This window comes from Uranotaenia lowii, chromosome 2 (assembly GCF_029784155.1).
Source record: "Uranotaenia lowii strain MFRU-FL chromosome 2, ASM2978415v1, whole genome shotgun sequence".
NCBI classification, from domain to species: domain Eukaryota; kingdom Metazoa; phylum Arthropoda; class Insecta; order Diptera; family Culicidae; genus Uranotaenia; species Uranotaenia lowii.
In genome coordinates, this window is record NC_073692.1 from 347,880,563 (window position 1) to 347,902,016 (window position 21,454).

General features: G+C 35.3%; 3 protein-coding genes across 4 annotated transcripts in view; 1 reads left to right on the forward strand and 2 right to left on the reverse strand.

Moving 5' to 3' along the window:
- LOC129743617 (beta-arrestin-2) overlaps positions 1-21,454 on the forward strand; it is a 214,303-nt gene that overhangs the window by 149,453 nt on the left and 43,396 nt on the right. The window lies entirely within an intron of this gene.
- Positions 6,713-8,553, reverse strand: LOC129743615 (uncharacterized). The gene is made up of 3 exons (XM_055735693.1): positions 8,382-8,553; positions 7,786-8,162; positions 6,713-7,723 (listed from the first exon to the last, which is right to left on the reverse strand). The coding sequence occupies exons 1-3, from the start codon at positions 8,437-8,439 to the stop codon at positions 6,935-6,937; spliced, it is 1,224 nt and encodes a 407-aa protein (XP_055591668.1). The 5' UTR covers positions 8,440-8,553; the 3' UTR covers positions 6,713-6,934.
- Positions 9,628-10,384, reverse strand: LOC129743631 (bolA-like protein 3). The gene is made up of 3 exons (XM_055735712.1): positions 10,191-10,384; positions 9,944-10,033; positions 9,628-9,828 (listed from the first exon to the last, which is right to left on the reverse strand). Exons 1-3 carry the CDS (start codon positions 10,233-10,235, stop codon positions 9,643-9,645), a joined length of 321 nt encoding a protein of 106 aa, XP_055591687.1. The 5' UTR covers positions 10,236-10,384; the 3' UTR covers positions 9,628-9,642.

Genomic DNA, 21,454 nt, shown 5'->3' on the forward strand with positions numbered 1-21,454 from the left:
CGGAACGTCATTCCGTCGCAGAACTCGTTAAGAGAATGCCGAAACCAGAGTGCCTCCAGTAGGGTGGGTGCATATTGAGGAAAAGTAGGCAAGGGGTACCAAAAGTTTCTCATTGGTGGGGGTTGGAGACGGTGCGCTTTTTGACAGCGAATTGTTCGCCTACCATGCCTACGATTACGATTGCCTGTCACAAGATGGACGATTCCGTGCATTGGTATAAGAACACACCTGAAGCTTTACCCGCCTTGGCCGAAACCCCCCACCAATGAGAAACTTTTGGTACCCCTTGCCTACTTTTCCTCAATATGCACCCACCCTACTGACTCACCCTGGCCGAAACGTTCAATCAGTGCTGCCGAACTCACTTTTTTTTTTCTTATTCACATTCTTCAAATTTTACACGTTGCATGAATAATAGTCAATTTCCTTTCTTTTTAACGCTTTTTCAGTTTTTCTCTATACATTGCATTTCTGTTAGAGCACCTGTATCCGTGGTCCAAACAGCCGGTTTAGACCCAAATTCCAACCCGAGCAACCGCATTGGTGATCCATTATACCAGTTTCAACTCAACTTTTTTTAGAGCTGGTATAAGGATTGATCCAAAACTGATGAGATTTGGATCCAATTTGACGCACTTTTAAACCGTTTGACAGTTAATGGAACACGAGTGCAGTTGCCAGTTTTTTCATTGGATCGGATCTAATTTCTTTGGTTCAATTCTTATATAAATTAGACCCAAGAATAGACCACGAATACAGATGCCCTTACTAAATTTTGACAAACCCCGAAATCAGAGTAACATTTTATCAGGGATTGAACTTAAATAATATTTTTATTATTTTTTTTATTTGTTTGGCGATTTCTTTTACATGACTTACAGCATTTAATAATTCGGAGATACATATTAAAGTTTAACTCTTATTCACCAACTTCAATACATTCTAATTCTTCCACATATATTCTACCACAGTCTGCTACTGTGTCGAACTGAAGCTTTGCTGCAGAGCCATCGATGAGAACGGCCTGAAACTTCCGGCTTGACACGTTTGATGTTGTTTTCAGCAGAAACACCTTTCACTGATCGCTTCCTGAAAACCTTGACTTTCGATTGCGGCTTGTAGCAATCACAATAACCTTCCTTGTGTCCGGTTTGCTTGCAATCCCTACAGACGTGGCTTCTTGAGTAGTGGCAATAGCGGACAAAATTCATTCCGCCGCACTGCTCGCATGGAGTCTTTGGGTTAGTTGAAATCTTTTTGGGTTTTGAAGATGAACCGGATGGTTTGACTGGAAACTTCTTCTGTTTGATTATGCAGGCAGAAGTCACCTGTTGTTGATGTTGTTCAACCATCGCCGTGTCGATCTTCTAATTTTGCAGTCGTTGAGCATCCTTGACCAGAATTTCGAGACTGCATTCGTCTTCTGGACCAGTTGCTTCCAATATGGACAGTAGCTTCGTTCGTATATCTGCATCTTTCGTTGATTGCTTAAAGATTGGTCCGCCGTTGAGTTGGCCAATTCGAAATCCTCGCAGACCTTGTTCATCATCCCAGTGTAGCTCACCAAATCATCAGCATCGTTTTTCCGCAGTTGAAAGCACTTGTAGCGTTTGCTGAAAAGCGAAATCCGGGTACTGAAGAGTTCCGTGAGTTGGGTGACCGTTTCTTCGGAGGAAAACTCACGGGTTTGCTTGGGATGGACGAAATTGACGTACTTCTCATAAACGTTTACGCTGAGGCTTCGAAGAACAAGGCAAAATTGTGCTGCATCGTCCAATTTAGCGCCGTCTCGTAGGAAAAGTCTTCATACTATCTGTACCAACGGTCGAAAACAAGACCGTTTTCCGGATCGTAGATGAATTCACGGATGTTGGAGGCCAGAGATTCCATGAGGAGGCCAGAGAGAATTCCGGGCTGCTGGATTTTCGAGATCTGGAACCTTCTTGAATGCCGATTCTCACCAGTGTCTGCATGCATGAGTCTAGCGTAGGGTTACCATATCCTGCAACTCCAAAAAGAGTACATTGAGAAAAATTTTCAAAATTGTGAAGACTAACATTATGTATTTAAAAACCATGATGTTTTTTGTCTTTCAAATACCGCCAATTTGTTGCAATATATGAGACTTATATGACAAATGCACAGTATTTTAAGTTGGATTATTCAAGTTTGATAAAAAAAACTACATTTTAAAATAGTTTTTTTATAGAGGCGTTTTTTATTCTTTAAAACATTTTTGCTGATTAGTGCGCTTTTGATTTGTGCACTATGCTTTTAAGCATATTGTAGCTATGCATATTGCCTACTGTCCAGGAGTTCATTGCATACTCAAAGGTGATAATTTTGAACGAAAAATCCCGTTTGAAATCGTGAATGTACTCGTGATTTCTTCTATTGATAGCCAACCATTGAAACATTCAACAAAAGAAGCGAAACTGATGTGTTGTACAACGAATGCATAAAAAGTTAGATCTCTTGTATTCATAAGAATACAATCTTCATGTATCGTAAGAAATAAGTTAGTTTATATGCTAAAATTTAATTTAATTCCTTTCACGGAAAAAAGAGTACATTTCATAAAATTTTACAAAAAGAAGAGTACGCTCATTTTTCGATCGAAAAAGAGTACATGTACTCTTAAAAGAGTACGTATGGTATCCCTAGTCTAGCGTTCTGCTCCGCCATCTGCTGATTCTGCCGCATGATTGTCTGGAAAACGGAGTTACTCGTCACCAATGAAATATTTCTTTATAAAAACAATACTTGGACTTTACCAATTACTAGTTTATTACTTTCCACCGCCCATTGAAAAGACGCGTTGATAGCACGTGGACCTGACTAGTAATGAATATTTTTCACTTGTTGATTGGTTTCCAAAGTAGTGAAAGCAATGCCTACTAAGGATATGTGGTAACAAGTTATTCAATTTCATAACTGATGTACAGTATCACTGGTGTAACAGTATCGATATTTTGTTATTTTGCTTGTGCACCCCTAAAAGTTATTTTTAGAATGCTACTTCCCAGAGCATTCTCTGGCTTCAAACCCTTAGCCACTCAGGGATAGTACTCCCAGACTCCCGCATCAGTAACTGGAACTCACGAGAGTGCTCTTTAATCGAGGCACTCAATGACGTCGAACCCCACCGCCCAAGAGCACTCCAGATATGACGTCACGAAGGAATCCCCTTATTTAAATGAGATATGTTTGCAACTGGAGTAATAGCTGTGCGTTTGGTTTATACACGCAGAGAAAACTAGGCTTTTGAATCAAAACAAAAATGATTTTGTTTCAAAACATTCATTTTTTTGAATCTAACTCCTGTTTTATTTGAACCAAAAACTTTTGTTTTTGATTCAAAAAAATATTTTTTGAAACAAAGAATTAATTCTTTGAACTAAATATTTTTGGATTTTAAATTTATGCAAATACTTTGATTCTAAATAAATGTTAATTGAGCTTATTTCTTTTAAAACAAAGTCAACTTTTTTTAAACCAAAGGAAAATGTTTTTAACTTGAAGAAATGATTCATTAAAATAAAAACTTCAGCCTTTGATTCAAAAGATATTTTGATTTGCCTTGCAAGAAGAATACAAAACCGAAAAATCGAATCAAGTTTGGCCGGTCGTGTGAAAGTGTAGGTCAGAGTTAGCTATATTAGAAGGATTCAGGATGAAGTATGGTAAGTATGTTAATTAAAGAGTGAATATTGAAGATTTTCTATAAGTGATTGCGTTTTTACAGAACCAGAGCCGAAGGATGGTTTCCGTGGATGCCTCAACCGAGATGAAAGCTGGGCACGATGACACCGCTCCAAATCCAGCGGTCAGGTCGACAAAAATTTGGACCGGATCGATTTTAGTGAACTAGTTTGTGGCCAAGTGTTTCATCTGTTGTAAATAAAAATAAATTTAACATATAAATTTCTTTCTTTTTATTTTTTGAAATTCCTAATAGGAATTTCAAAACAACAGGAAATATGTCCACCAATTGGAATGAATGGAAAATGGTTCAATGAACCAATCTTTTTAAATCTAAATCTAAATAACATTGTGGCAAACGAAAACAACTTTGTATCAAATGAAACTGTTTTTTGTTTCAAAGTATTAAGATTTTGATTCAAAGATTTTTCAAAAGAAAAATTCTTTGAAACAAAGGAAAATGTATTTGAACCAAAAGAATTTTTATTTGTCCCAAAACCAAAGGAAAAAATCCTTTGTTTTTGCGGCACTTTCCTTTGAAATAAAAAACTTTTTCGCTGCGTGTATGAAGCCTGTCGTCACCAGCTGGTTGATATGCGTCCGGTTATTAACCCCATCACTAGACTAGTATGAATGTAGTGGTAACCGGGGTTGTTGATTTCGCTCCACCCGAACTTAGACCCGAGATCGGAGATCAAAACCTCGGATGAGATGAAAAAGTCTTGATAAGAAGAAATTTTCTTCGGAGAACTTCGTGATTATCAGTTCGCTAATAATTACGAAGTTCCGGTTACGAAACCAATAACTTTTGTTTATTCTGAGGGCTAATGCTTTTTCTCGTCCACTTTTCTCTGGACTGTGAAGTAGGCCAGATCGGCAAAAATTTGTTTTCGCGCGTTAACTAGTACACAAAGGTACTATAATAAAAAATAAACGTGGTCTCGAACGATTTTTTAAAAGTTACATTTTTTCCCTCCGAGTGCAAGATAGTGCATATTGTTTTACTAGTGCGATATAAACATTGAAAAAGGGTAATTAATATTTTGGTTATACACAAAAGTGCGTTTGGTTATGAGAACCAATATATTAGCAGATTCTCGGAGGAGCCGATCCACCTGCAACCCGCTATCATCCAGCCAGGGAAAGGTTACCCTACGCACCCAGCGATCGTCAACGGCAAACCCATCTCCATCACGTGGTACGTTTCGACCAACAGAAGACACCGCAGGCGAAACGGCATACGCGAGGCGGCAACTGTCCCTTTGGTTCTACGAGTGGCATCCCGCAGACGACGCACGGCGATTTTCCGGAGACTTTTCCGCTTCCGGTGTAAATCAGGTTTGAGCAACCATCCAACCCGAGTGAGTACATACCTAATTGACACCACCATCAACATTCTTCCGTTCTTATGTAGATCCTCAATTGAGCGGCACTCACCAAGCCTACAGCAACAGCTCAGTTGGTTCGGGCGGTGCACATAGAATTATGACGTGTACCCCCGAGGTTGTGAGTTCGAATCTTGTGGAAGATTCAATTTTATTTTTGTAAGTGCCACGCTACGGCAGCACTTCCGAATTGATAGATGGATTGCTCGAGCATATCCGATGGGTAATTAATTACATACATCACCCAAACCCAAACCCTAAAATCGCACTGAGAGAAAGAGGAATTTCCTAGGAAAAATTCCACACATGGCCATTTAAATTAAAGCAAATGCACTCCATCTAAGTAAGTTTCTGAGGGAAAAAGTATGCCAGGCAGCGCTTGCGAGCGCTGATAGTTAGCGGGAAAATCTCCCAATAGAAAATGTAAGTAAGGCAGCTAGGGAAATCCGGAAATGAAAATGTAAAATCCCACTAACACAACTCAATTTTTGGCTTATATAGAAAACACATTTTACGTATTCTGATGTAGCTTTTATTGAAGAGTTAAAGGTCACGTTTTTTTTTCGGTTCCGCTTGTACTGGAAGTCTGGGTTGACTTCCGATTTTCGACTTTTTCTTTTCAGCCCCCTTTCTAACCTCCTAAGCAAATCTGGGGAATTTTGGTCGGGGAAAGTGGGCCCGGTGAAGATTTTTATTTGAGAATCTTTCTCTTAGTAAGTTCGTGTTTTTGGTAGCCAACCGAAGAACTTATCTTTTATCCAGGTTGTTTTCCTGCGAATTTGTTCGGGGATTTTGTTTGAGGGTCAACAGGTCGAGGAACGCTGGGGTGATTGGTGATCAGGGCCACACATAATATACCCACCCTAGTGATGGGTCTCTTAGCCGGGCACGCATCAAACAGGAGGATGATCTCTTCGGAGTGGCGCATATAAATCATCCGCTTAGCACCCAGATTACTCCCACGCCCCAACTGCCTCCCGTTGCACTGGCAGTGCTCAAAACTGTTGACATGCTTCGATGAAAGTAAAATAAGTGAAAAAGTGGTAGAAATGGTGATACTTATAGCACATTTTGAAAACTTTACCATGCAAAAATGTTTTTAAGATCTTTGGGCGTTGTATTTTGTTAGAGCAAGTTCACTGGTGTTGGGAAAAAGTGGTAGAAATTTTGACATTTTGAAAATTTTACCATGCAAAAAGGTTTTCAAGATCTTGGGGCGTTGTATTTTTTCCAACACTGTTTCTATTTCAGCCATATGTGATAGAAATATTGCTTTTTTTACATCACAGCATGCGAAAATACAACACGTGTTGTAAAAACACTTGAAGGCCACAGATCTTGAAAATGTTTTGCATGGCAAAATTTTCAAAATGTGCTAAAAATTTTTACCGTTTTTCCCAACACCAGTGAACTTGCTTTTATAGACGTTGGGTTGGGAAAATTAATAGTGGAGCGAAGATAATTCACTCTCTGGAACCACCTGGTAAAACATAACTGAAATACTTAGTATTGATAGATTCGTATGAATTTGTGCCAAAATTCGTTTTCCTTCAAGGAAATGGACAGTTTTCTTTCTAACAGCGGAAATAGGTAAATTGTTACTTCTTTTTTTTGTTTATTGGTCTTATCATCCCTGATGTCAAACATTTTACCACTATTCTAAATTATTTATAGACTTCTTAGTAAAGTTAATATTAAAATTTAAAATATAGTATTTAGTGCCATTTTAATACGTAGAGTTCTTGAGTTGTTTCATTTTGTGTTAAAAACTTGGGCGCAGATTGAATATTCGTTAAAACCTTGGATCAAATTTATTTTCGACACCATCATATTCTATGGAACTGTTCCTAGTAGATCTCTTCGTGTGGGTCGAATCCTCCATTCGTTTCTATCTGACTGTTGGATTCATCGATATCCACTTCTATCAGCCTAGGTCGTTTGATGAACTTTTTCCTACGATTTTTCTCAACCGGTAGTCTCAGGTTCTTATTCTCCGTTGCTCGTTTGGAGGAATTGCGTAAACTAAAATGCAACGCCTTCAAGCAAAGATCGTAGCTGAAGGTCGGATCCGCGTAGAACACTACTCGGTAAAACATTCGATGGATCTTTTGATAGCGGTTGAAGGGGATTTTTCGAATAGTTTCCTTATCATTGTCTAGCTCCCGGTCAGTTTGCGATTTTCGACCGGATCCGGTCCAGGAACATAGGCAAAGGAACTTTCGATCGAAGAAACGATCCAACAGTCGCAGACAAACAGTTCGCCCTCGAGTAAGGTAATCACTAGGACGATAGTCTTTACCCATAGTGCGAATGACCGTTTGTACGAAAGATTCGTCTGCCGCTTTCAACTCCAGTGCCTCCATCTCTTGCTCGTTGGTGATCGGTTTGAAGGGGATTTCTTCTTCAGGATCTGGCATAGGCAGGACGACGCGCGCTGAAGGATCATTCGATTGAGCGAGGCGATCCATTTTTTCACTGAGTGTTGTAAGTAGACTGATGCAGGTCGACATTTGCCTTTTCACAACATTGATTTCCCGCTGCATTCGATCCAATTGTTGCTGAATAGGTTTTAAAGAAGCTTGATGAGATGAAACTTCCTGTGAGTTCGCTTCTAATGATATCCGTTCTTGAACAGCCTGTAATAAAATTGTTACGTTATTTGGCATGGAAATTAAGGAACTTTGAACGGAAGACGAACTTCTTCGAAGGTACTCATTCCGGTTGTCTTTATGGTACACTGCTTGGGTTGCAAGCAGTTGAGATCGACTCCGACAGTCGGATCGAGCTTTGCATCCTCTAGCAACCTAAGCCCGAAAGCACCTTTGGGCCAGTAACACAGATCGTTGGTAGATTTATCACCTAGACGCCAGCCCCCACGGATAACCCATCGAGAGGGCAGAACCGAAAGAAGTGAGCGTCCTTCCTCGCTGATTTCTACGATGGAATAACAATCTTTACCATGATTTTTGACCGCTGGCGAAGAACGTTGATTGGGATTTGCGTAGTAGTTTTCGTGCATATTGGGGTTCTGGTCATCTCTTCCTGAACACTCAGAGGTGTCTTCGGCAATAACGGCTGCAAGGAAATGGTTCAATAGTTGGTTGAACAAAAAATAACTTCAGAAAAAGTAGGTTCAGGAGATTTAAAACCTTGGATAATAAAAAAAATAAGTTCTCAAGGTTTATGTTATAGGACTTCTATTTAAGAGTTGAAATTTCAATTTGAATTCGCTGTGTCACAACGAAACATACTCACTGACTATAGTCAGTGATATACAGTCAGTGATATACTTACAATAGTCCGATTGTATAGTTGGTGCTTCCAGTTCCAATTTGAAAGATGGTTCCTCCATAACGTTGCTGGGTTTTAAAATAGTGAATTTCAAGCCGTTTTCATTCAGAACTATTCGATAATTTTCCACTGAAATTTAAAAATCACGCGTACTGTGTTTGTTTACATCGAATTATTCCGGTGTTTGTTTTGGTATATGAAGGTTCAACAGGTTGTTGTCAGATGTCGCCCGTATAGTGGGTGTTTTTACCCCACTTGCCTATAGACACTATAATTTCATATAGTCTGGCAAAGAGAATGACGGGAGCCAATCGAACTGTCATTCGTGCGGAGCCAATCGAGCATTCTATGATAATGTTCAAGCTCTTCATAACTCTTTCCAGTTGCAAAACAAAAAATAGTTTATTAGATTCGTGAATTACATGCTATTTTTGTCAGTTAAACTCCAAATGGCTTTTGAAAAATATAATATAATCTATAGGTGTAAAACTAGTGGAAATTATTCTCAATAACTTTGATTAATGTTACAAAAAAGCCAAAAAAAGGTTTGTGAAACACAATACTTCAACCATGATTTTTCAATATTTAGAAAGTTTGCTCGATTGGCTCCCGCGAATGACAGTTCGTTTGGCTCCCGTCATTCTCTTTGCCAGACTATATGAAATTATAGTGTCTATACACTTGCCCGTTTACCAATCACCCTATTCGCTCTCTCTTTCTCTCAATCTCTCGAAGGAAAGCTTTTTGCCGTTTTTGCCTGCATCGGCTTCGGTTTGTTTTCGATAACAGCTGATTTCAGTTGTTTGCATCCCTTTTCTGCTAACCGAAGGATAGCACCTGCAGTTGCACAAAACCGTCCATTTCACTTGTTCGCGGTTGCATTTTACGATTTTATCGCAAGAAGCTGATGCGGTTTTGTAAATTTTTGCGTTGTCTGTTTGTTTCTGATAACAATCGGTGTGCTTCCCTTTACGCAGCAGAAATCCGTAATATTCCAGTGTGAAATAGTTTAGTGCGTGTTTTAGTGCTTCGGGTTACAAGTGAAATATACAGTGATTTGGGAAAAGGCTGATCACTTTTTAATTGAAATTTTCGAATAACTTAAGGTGAGTCACTGTCCTACTTTTCGACTATTTCTACGCACTATATAAAGGTTTTATCAATAGTTGACGACTATTCCATCCAAAATTTGAACCTAATTTTGAATAAGGCTTTCTAGTAAGCATTAAAATACCAAGAAATTTATTAAACAAAACTTAACAATTTATTCGCTAGGGATTGCCGTGTGTATCCGCAATCCGTGCATATCTTTGATTTCGCTTTTTAAGGTTTCGTTTATCAGTCGGTGCTGTTTTACCGTTGTAAGTCCTTTGAATTCAACGGTTTCCACGAAAATTTCGTACATTGAACCACATCCTCCGGAGATATCGCTCACCACAACATTTTTGGCCTAAAATTAGAAGGATTATCAGTGAACAGTGAACCGGTTGAATGACCATTATTGATTGTCTGAACAGCAAACTGATAAGATACAGACAGCTTAATCGAACATCAATCCATCATACCTTGGGAAATTTGGATTGCAGCGTTTTCCTGAGTGCCTCTTCGGAATTTTTCGTTATCCCAGCCGTGCCGGACCAAACCCGACTTAGAATCTATTAAATAGAAGATGAGATAAAATTAGATTTCTTATAGTCAAGAATTTTTAAAAACAAGCGTATCCATTAGAAGCATTCTAGCATTTAACCCATTTAACATAACCTCCATACCACTTTCTTGTATAACATGGAGAAAACAAAAAAAATCACTTACCGAAATGTTTCGAACGCCGGTCAATCGCAGCAGATTGTGATTCATTTTGAAATTTCAATCGGAAAACTGTCTTCCAAGTCCAATAAATATACTTAAACCTATTCAAAAACTACGGGAAATTTATGCTTTGCGGCAGCATAAATCGCAGTAGAATTGTTATGAAATCAGATGTACTGTCAGCGGGGGGTTTGTTTTGGTCCGTTGCTAACCCGAATGCTTGAGAGAGAAATGAGATGGAAGAACGAGAGAGAGATAATCAGTTTCTGCCGGTTCTGTCAAACTGGAAAAGTTTATCGCTTGATGAGCTTTTTCCGTGGGCGAAAAGCTTTGAAACATGGAAATTCTTACATAAAAATTAAAAAGGGTGCAACCCCAAATTTAAAGAAATTTTTCCCATACATAAAGAAAATATTTTGATTTCTTAATTAGAAAAAAAGAAAGATCTTTTGATTTTTTGGTTCTTTATAGAAAATCTGATTTGTTTTTTTTTTTTTCTAAATATTGAATTTTAATTTATGAAAGTCCCAAAAGTTTAATTTCTGGTCCCTTATTTTTTTATTATTTTTTATTCACAAATGGTTTTATTATAGCTGGTCCCATATTCTAAAATATTTCACTTTTGGTGACACATTTTTATTAATTTTATTGTCTGTAGTAAAATTTAGCTTAAAAAATATACTTAACAATTCGAAGTTTATCTTTTATTTTTGCCTTTTTTAAGCTAAGTTAAAGCACTGAAAAATGTCGGCAAAGTATTTGTATTTATTTGCTTTTACAGTTTATTACGTATCTCAAAAATCTTTAGATTAAGGGGGGGGGGGGGGGTAGGGTCTAACGGGTATAAAAAAAACACAATTTTCACGATTTTTTTCTAGAGCTATCGTTCAAACAAATGTATTCAAATTTTTTGCATCATACAAAGCATTGTTAAAAGAACATTTAGTAATTTTTTCGTAGAAAAATATTGAAAAATGAGCCGATGACGGAGCACTTTCGAGAATGCCTTTTAGAAAACAGGATTTGCGGTGGACACTGTATCTCAGCACAGAATCATCTGAAGTCAAAAAATCAGAGCAAAATATTTTTAATAGATGTTTTTCTGGACCCCAACGTTTTTATTTAACTTAAAATTTTTTTTATGAAATTTTTGTGGCTGTTTGAAGTAAAAACTACGATTTTTCACGAAAAAATCCGCCATTTTTCACCTGTAAAATCTCCCCAAAGTAAAAAAAACAAAAAAGAAAAACGTTGGGGTCTGGTATTTTATATGTAGAAAATATGATCCAAATTTGAAAAGAATCGGATAAGTAGTTTTCAAATGACGATGTCCACGGACTTTATAACTGTGCTTTCGAGAAAAACGCGTTTGAAGTTTCTGCTCTTGCTTTTTTGCAGTATTAGATAGGAGGAGATAAAGGCCTATAACTTCTACAGTTTTGCTTCAATTGACTTGAAAATTTGACACAACATTCTTGAAATGTTTTACAATAAGAAAATAAAAAAATAAAAAAATCGATTTTTCGAAAGTGTTAGACCCTTAAGACCCCTTAAGATTTGGATTATTTCTAATTGATTAACTTTTATTTATAGATGTAATGCCTATTCCTATGCCTCAGCAAGTAGAATCACACACACTCTCTGTGCTTTAAAATTGATTTATTTCCATTTGGAGCTTTCGTCTTTTTGAAAAATCTATACCGTATTGATTTGTTTTTAAATGTTGGCAGGAACGAATATCAGATTCTTCTTTTGTCACACCTCACCCCCCTTCAATTTTTTTTTAAATCTCTAAGGTACTGTATTGAAAAAATGACAAATACTTCGATAAATTAAGTAGTTGAAAGAGCGAAAGTCATACTACGAAATATGGGAATTGCATTTTCTTTTGTATTTGACATTTTTCCAAGATTCTTTTGCCCAAATTGTTCCAATTTAATGATAATTTAGATCATTTTTATTATGCCCACCCCCTTCGAGATATTTCAACTCAGAGTGACAAATGAAGGATTTCAAATTTGTTCCCGTTCAATTTTATTGAAAAAAAAACCGTTTTAAATATGTAGCAAAAACATGAAAACAAAATGTTTAAGCCACGCTAAGGCTGAAAGCTTCCTACTTTTCCAAAGCTCTAAGTTGCATTCAATAGAGAAGCGTGACTTGCATGCAATAAAGCTCTAGTCGGAAATCAAACAAATTGGACGTTTTTTTTCTGTTTTTCACAAAAAAAAGTTATGAATGCGCTTTAATAGTACGGAAAATAGTAGTAGTTTATCGTTTAGGAAACAATTTTAACATTTTTCTCCAAAAATTTGCATAGCTACATATTGGCTTAATAACTTAATTTCAGTATGTACTTTTTCGGTTGCAACCATTTAACATATTTGTTGATTTAATGCCGCTGAGACGTGTTATATATTTCTCTTTTTCAAGGTCCATTTCCAGTTTTCTCATGTTAAGGGTTAAATTTTCATTGGAAGTTTTGTTTGAAAAATTACTTTCAAAAAAGTATATTTTTAGAAAATTCTGATAACTAAAAACTGCCGAAATGCTGAATGATCACCTGGAATGGGTCCTAACTAGAATTATTCGATCTTTAGGAAAAGATCGATCTCCAAGATTGATTATATGGGCGGTCGTAGGATCGATTCATCTTAACATCGAAGCTTGAGGATCTATCTCTAATAGATCGATCTTATCAATTTTTTTTAAAAGAAAAAACATTTGGTTATAATAAGAATAAAAAAGAGCTCGAAGTTTCAAAGATGCGTTAAACTTTTATCTTTGGTTGAATTGAAATAAATGCATATAAACTCTTAATTTTAGGTACTTCATATATTGCAAAATACCAAACAATTACCGTTCATATATTTTGAGCCAATCAAATTGAACAATAAAAAAAACTATCATTGTTGTTTATTTTTTTCACAAGTTGCCTATTAGGTTTTATTTATTTCTAAATATTTTCAAGATCGAAGAAAAATCATAAATCCAAAATAAAAATGAAAATATTGTAACAAAATTTTGAACGCCCGTATATTTTGTGTTGCCAAAATCGAATGTTGCCAAAATCCAACGGTTTTTTTTCTCAACTTTTTTTTTCAGTTATTTTTACAAAATAACTATTATTATTATCAAAAACGTTATTTTTAGTCAATTCCCGACCATTTGTAGTCATTTCAATTTTTTTTCCATCATGTTTTGATGCATTTAGCACTTTTTTTATTTTGTTTAAAATGTTTGTTTTCATTTGCTGTTTTTGTCATTCTTCATCATTTTTAATTGTTTTTGTCACTTTCAGTCTTTTGTTTGAATTGTCAAAAACGAACGGAGTCTGTATGAATTTGAAGAAAAGAATAGAATTCTGATTTAAGTATCATACCTCAGATTTCGAATTCATCATCAGTCATCATTTAAAAATAAGTTATGAAACTCAAAAATGAGTATACTTATGTCATAAATCTATATGTGTGTATTCGATTTAAATTCAAATTTTATGATACCATCTAATATAGCTAATTTAAAAATTTGAATTTTGTTTCCGAACTCGGCTGAATTTTAAGATTCATACCAATCATCAATCCAAATCATTCACACTATGATAATTAGAATTGAAAGTTATAATCCAGTTTCATATTTGACAAAAAAAGTGTTATTATTGGAAAGAGAACAGCTATTTTAGAACATGTGTTTCAATAACTGTTTAAAAAGATTTTGACCTCATGAAATATTCCGTCAGATTTTGTCAATCGCCTCTAGTTTTGGTTCTATGGCTCGTATAGTTCTAAAACTTAGCAGTTTTTACTGAATTGCAGCTCAAAGAAATAAAAAACCTTCATAAAGACTAGAAACCGATTAAAAATATATTTATTATCCTGAATTTTATGTAAAAGTAATTTGACAATTTTAAGAAAATTTAATTGAAAATGAAATTTTATTCTTGACATCACAAAAGGGCGTTTTGAATTTTTTAATATTAATGTTTTTAATTTATTTAACATCTATGTAGAAGACTGCAAAACGTTTTGTTTTCAATAAAATCTGAGATGCATTTTGGTTGAAATTTGTTTTGAATTTTGATAAAATTTCTGAATTTCCGGGGAAATGTAAAAAAAAATCAAAGAGAAAACTTATGTAATTTTTCTGAGAAGTTAAAATTATTCGCTCATTTTATTTGCTGTCATCGAGAAAGTTGATCATTTTATCAAAACCTATATTTTCATTGTTTTTGTAACATTTAACAGGTTTTTTTTTTCTAAAAAAATGTGCGAATTTTTAACACTCCCAAATCAGTTAATTTCATAGCATTTTTAGAAAAATTATTTGTAAAACATCGAAAAAAAGAAAATTTAAAAAAAATGTGAATATAATTTTTTATTTTATTTATTTTATTACAGTCTTTGTTGGAAAATTGTTTTTATTTCAACCAAATGATTCAATTCATTCGATTCAAATTTAATGAAGTTTTAAAATAAAAATAGAATACAATTAAATTTAGATTTAGTAATGATATTCTTGAACTACATTTCACAATGAGAAATGAATTTAAGGATTGATTAAAAACAACATGATATTTTCGAATCATCATTCTGAAAAATATAACAGGATAAATAAGTGTTTTAAAATCAGTTTCAAGTTTATTACAATTATAATCAAAATATAATCTCAAATATTTGTTTTTCGAAAGTTTAGTTGCGAAATGAAAACCATTTAAATTTCGTTTTGTTTATTTTCATTGATATGAAGAAGCCCATAAAAAATAAATAATTGAAAAGTTTCTTAAAAATTTCTTCTATTCAAGAAAAGGTGAATCATTTTCATTTGTAAAATGACATTTATAACAAGAGATTTATTAATGAGCTCATAAAGTCTTCCTGGTATACAAAACACGAAAATCAGTCTTTATCAATATTCTCTCACACGGAAAATTATAGATTCGCAGATTTAAGTTGTATCAAAGAATATCGAAAAACAAGAAAATAGGTTAAAAAAAGTTAAAATTCGTTCTCTAATTTTGATTAGGTTCCAAAGGGAATTGGTACCGAATTTTCTCGAATGTGAGCATTAAAGTTACAAAAGGTTCCTTAAATAGCCTTCTATGGACTTGTTCCAAAAAGTTCCTCAAAAAGCTTTTTTTGTGACATGTCAATTGCATCCACACAGTATAAAAGTTACAAATTAGGTCCCAAATAGCCTTCTGTGAACTTCAAGTTCTAAGAAGTTCCTCAAATAACCTTCTGTGAACATTGAGTTCCAAAAAGTTCCTCAAATAGTCTTCTGTGAACTTCAAGTTCGAAGAAGTTCCTCAAATAGCCTTTTATGTGACATGTCAATTGCCTCCATTCAGTAAAAAAGTTACAAATTGGGTCTCAAATAGCCTTCTATGAACCTGAAGTTCCAAAAAGTTCCTCAAATAGCCTTTTTTGTGACATGTCAATCGCATCCACACAGTATAAAAGTTAAAAATTGGGTCTCGAATAGCCTTCTGTGAACTTCAAGTTCCAAGAAGTTCCTCAAATAGCCTTCTGTGAACTTCAAGTTCCAAGAAGTTCCTCAAATAGCCTTTTTTGTGACATGTCAATTGCCTCCATTCAGTATAAAAGTTACAAATTGGGTCTCAAATAGCCTTCTGTGAACTTCAAGTTCTAAGAAGTTCCTCAAATAACCTTCTGTGAACATTGAGTTCCAAAAAGTTCCTCAAATAGTCTTCTGTGAACTTCAAGTTCGAAGAAGTTCCTCAAATAGCCTTTTATGTGACATGTCAATTGCCTCCATTCAGTAAAAAAGTTACAAATTGGGTCTCAAATAGCCTTCTATGAACCTGAAGTTCCAAAAAGTTCCTCAAATAGCCTTTTTTGTGACATGTCAATCGCATCCACACAGTATAAAAGTTAAAAATTGGGTCTCGAATAGCCTTCTGTGAACTTCAAGTTCCAAGAAGTTCCTCAAATAGCCTTCTGTGAACTTCAAGTTCCAAGAAGTTTCTCAAATAGCCTTTTTTGTGACATGTCAATTGCCTCCATTCAGTATAAAAGTTACAAATTGGGTCTCAAATAGCCTTCTGTGAACTTCAAGTTTCAAAGAGTTCCTCAAATAGCCTTCTATGAACTTCAAGTTCCAAGAAGTTTCTCAAATAGCCTTTTTAGTGACATGTCAATCGCATCCACACAGTATAAAAGTTACAAATTAGGTCTCAAATAGCCTTCTGTGAACTTCAAGTTCCAAGAAGTTCCTCAAACAGCCTTCTGTGAACTTCAAGTTCCAAGAAGTTCCTCAAATAGCCTTTTTGTGACATGTCAATCGCCTCCATTCAGTATAAAAGTTACATATTAGGTCTAAAATAGCCTTCTGTTAACTTCAAGTTCCAAGAAGTTCCTCAAACAGCCTTTTCCTTTTTGAGACATGTCCGCCATTTCATGAATATGAAATGTGAACGAACATCACAAAAGGGCATATAATAGATAAATCATTTTTTGAAGCTTGGGAATTGTTGAAATGTATAAATTATTTTGAAACTTCAACACAGAACAACTTAAAGCTAACTCGCAAATGATTATTTTTGAAAAGAGTAAATACTTTGACGTTATAAAATTTCGTCCAACTGTATTTACTTACCACGAATTTTTCACACATAGAAAGTCATTTGAAGCACATCATTAATTAAATATCAAGATAAACTCAAGAATTTGTATAATTTCATGCTTAACAGTTATAAACATGGAATTCCATTTTGTTTAAACCGATATTTTTTAAACCGATGATTGATTCATATGCCGTTTCGTAATGTTTCTTAGTAATAATCAACATGCGTCTTTGCTGCTGGCTGCTGGCTGCCCTTGCGGGTATTCTAGGAAGCTTATAACCACTTCGAATTTTAGCTGCCGACAAGGCAACATCTAGGCGTGGCGTCGTGGCAGCGTGTTTGGCTATCATCTCGGAGGATCGGGTTCAAATCTGGTACAAGGACTTATTTTTTCCACTAGATTGTTTGATTGCTTTACTAAGCGAATCGAATAATTGTGTTGCAGAACTGGCGTGCGTTTACTTGTGGGCTGAATAGAAGGCCGTTCAAATCAGTAATGTTTCAAAGTTTCAGTAATAGCTTAAATTTTGGGCTGAATAAAACGAACTTCAGCACATTGATTATGCTGATTAGGCTGTGTTCGACCTTTTTAACGAGACTTTTAGTTGCTTGGGTATATTGTTTCCATTGAAATATGAATGAATCTTTTAATAATTTAAATCTAAAGAAATCGAAAAGTAAAACAGTTTTTTTGTTATAGAAGCACAAATTCGGCTCAGGAAATAGTATTACTAAGTCCCAGCAAAGGGACAGCAAATATGTGTGAGGCGTTTCTTGAAAACTTTTGTTGTTTATCAAGCTATAAAAAATCAAATTTAAAATGAGCCATCAAATCCAATCCATATTCCGTAAACACTTTACTCATCTTGTTGATCTGGATTGATCACCAGACTGTATAGCCAAATGAGTTAGGTAAATGTGAATCAAGCAACTTCGAACCGATCCAAACCGGAATGGTCCTGAGCTCTCGTTAGCACCTTGTTGTGGTATAATCTGGAATGGGGAAGCTTCAACAATGAAAACATCTTCTCATAACACAAAAATTTGCACACCTCTGGGGAATACTTATCTCTTCGGGAAAAACATCCCCCCATTCCAAGAAAGTCTTCTTTTTGATACATGTTAATCTAATGTACACTTATTAGATGCCAAGGGAGAAATTTCGAACTTTTGATTAGAAAGAGTCATTGAAAGGTGCCTACGAGTAAAACAAATCGATAAGATTGGTAAATTTCACAATCCGATCCGAGTTCAATTTTTTTTATTTAAATGCTATTTAAAGTCTGACTTAAGAAGTGAATAACTTCTTTCTTATCAGCTGCTGACAGAGTAAATCATTAATTCGAGTTCACTTCACATTCCAGAGCAAAAGAAGCCCCGAAAAAAAACCCGGGCAAAAGATTGAGTTAAGGTTATTGTTCTCTGATGGGCATCAACCGATCACTTCGTTCCCACCTTTTCCCGACTTCTGGTACCAACTACTCAGCTCATGATGCTGATGACCCATGAAAAGTTAGCTAGGCCAGATACCTACCGAGTTCCAGCCATGTTGCTGGTTCCAAGGAGGTTGGAAAAAAAACTCTGATCAAGCCTTGACGAACCGGAGCGACTTCTCGGAATTGGAAGCAGCCAGAAGTGATGCGGCGTTGTTTGCTTTCTGTCTGTTGTGTTTTGCCTTCGAATTCCTTGTTTTTTTTCTCGATTGCCCCACGACGAAGCGCCAAAAGAGAGATTCAAAAAGTAAAACATGTTCAATAAAAAATAAAGATCACTTGGTGAGGTGCCGCTGCTAAAGAGCAGCAAAAAAAAACGGGGTTTCTGGCCTCGCTCGGTACTTGTGGCTTCCTATCCCGAGAGGTGGTCAAATGCCCAGACTTCAGCAGTTGGCGCTCGAAATGCCTTGGGAATTTGTTTGGGAAATTTGCCCACTCTCCGAACACTTCGGGATATTTTTTTTCCCTTCCCGTCGAATATTTTACTTATGCTCCAGGAGGTTTCTTAATGTTGTTCAATGACGATGGTGATGATTCCCAGTCATTAATGATCGAAACGGAAAAAAAGAAAACCGGAAAAGAAAACAGAACTACAAACAAGCCAATATGCAACGTTTGGTGGTCCATAAATAATGTGAGTTGTGTCTGGCTGGACTTGGGTAAGACCTTCTTGCCTCGAAGCGAAGCGTAAACAACCAACCGAAGAAGGATGCAAAAAGAACTTGGAGAAAAACAACAACAAACGCCCTCCAAAGACAGCAAGCAGCACATGGCGTGTTGGCGAATGGAGTTGTTGGAAGCATAAAGAAGTTTATACCTTAGCTATTTAGAGGTACACAAACGATGCTTTTTGTGGTTAAAGATAACACTTAATAAGGCTGAAAATGGCCTCGAGACAAATTCAAGTCTACGGGAAAAAGGTGGTAGATATTTGAAAAGTTTATTGAAAAATCTGCATACCTACCTGTGCTCTCAAATTAGGTTTCATATTTTCGATCCAGATTTAAGATTCTGATTTAAGATTAAAATTTAGATTTCAATTTCAACTTCATACTTGAGATATTTTTAAAAATTAAACTACAGCTTCATATGATGAATCCCAATTCATATCTGATGAATAAGCAGAAGATTTCTAAAGTCATATTTAAGTTATTGACCCTGGTTACATTTTATGATTTATGATTCAAATTAATAGGAATGAAGTTGATTCAGCTTCTAGCAATTTTGCATTTTGCTTATTGACCTAATTTTAGAATGTTGAGAAACTAGAATAAATTTCCTACAAAACGAATCTAGCATTATCAAAATCGTTCAACTGAAATTACCTGAATTTGCACGGATTTTTTGCGAACGGGATGAGAAGGTTAAAAGTTTTACAGTCCCTTAGAAGCCTTGATTTAATTTTTTTTTAACAAGAGGTCGTATAAACATAGCGATCTTTTATAAAAAAAAACAACCTTTTACAATATTTCTTTTAAGGGCATACAGTATTTTTTATTATTCTAGCTCAATTCAGCTTTTTTTATAGTTTTGTTTTGTTGAATTTTGATGACTATGCTCAGTCTTTACTTTATTAATTTTCGGTATTGATTTTTTAATTCCATTTTCGATTATTCTCTATAGTAGTATTTATTATTTTCTTCCGTTAAATGAAACACTTGCGTTGCCGTGGACAATTGTCCAAAATCTGATTTATATTCTCAAAGCATACTATGACTAGACAATTCAATTTTCTATCGCATATTTTTTCTTCTTCAGCTTTACTAATTCCTAACGCACAAGCGAATTTCGTTATCTGCAATTAATTCTCAAAAACTTCTCTTTGCTTGCTGTTATTTATTTCTCTTTTTTTAGCCCCGATATTAATTAATTTCTTTTGATAACATTATTTTTAAACTTATTCATTTTTGCATTTTTGGATACGTCATTCCCTAGTGTTCCCTACACTCTCTAACTGAATTTTAGAAAGCGAACGCAACTTCTTTTTTGATTCGGGTTTCTGTTTCTGGTCTTGTTTTAATCCAGGTTTCGGTAAATTATCATGACCAGAGATGCCAATGTGCCTGATTTTTCAGGATTTGGCTGACGACCTGATAAGCCATCGAATTTCCCTGATTTTTGAATATATGCCTGATTTTACAAATTTTGCGAATGTGATGAAAAATGTATAGTAAGGAACTGGATTAGGTACCATTGCTGAAGTTTAAAAGTGAAAATGTGGCTGATTAAAAGCAATCGAAAGATTCCCTTTAATTTTTATTTTAAAAAGGGAATTGAAGGAAATCTTTCGATTGCTTTGATTCAGTAGAATTATTCAACCAAGTAGGCTAACAAGACATATTAGAATGAAAATGTGGAGTGATGACCAAAAAAGGTCATCACTTTGAGCGAAATTCCCGTTGCTTTAAGAGGGGGTAGGGTCTAACACTTTCAAAAAATCGATTTTTTTATTTTTTTATTTTCTTATTGTAAAACATTTCAAGAATGTTGTGTCAAATTTTCAAGTCAATTGAAGCAAAACTGTAGAAATTATAGGCCTTTATCTCCTCCTATCTAATACTGCAAGAAAGCAAGAGCAGAAACTTCAAACGCGTTTTTCTCGAAAGCACATTTTTAAAGTCCGTGGACATCGTCATTTGAAAACTACTTATCCCATTCTTTTCAAATTTGGAACACATTTTCTACATATAAAATACCAGACAACAACGTTTTTCTTTTTTTTTTTTACTTTGGGGAGATTTTACAGATAAAAAATGGCGGATGTTTTCGTGAAAAATCGTAGTTTTTACTTCAAACAGCCACAAAAATTTCATAAAATTTTTTTTAAGTTAAATAATAACGTTGGGGTCCAGAAAAACATCTATTAAAAATATTTTGCTCTGATTTTTTGACTTCAGATGATTCTGTGCTGAGATACAGTGTCCACCGCAAATCCTGTTTTCTAAAAGGCATCCTCGAAAGTGCTCCGTCACCGGCTTATTTTTCAATATTTTTCTAAGAAAAAATTACTAAATGTTCTTTTAACAATGCTTTGTATAATGCAAAAAATTTGAATACATTTGTTTGAACGATAGCTCTAGAAAAAAATCGTGAAAATGGTGTTTTTTTTACCCGTTAGACCCTACCCCCCCCCCCCCCCCTTAACGTAACCAGTCCCCTGATTTTTCAAAAAAATAAATGTTGGCAACCCT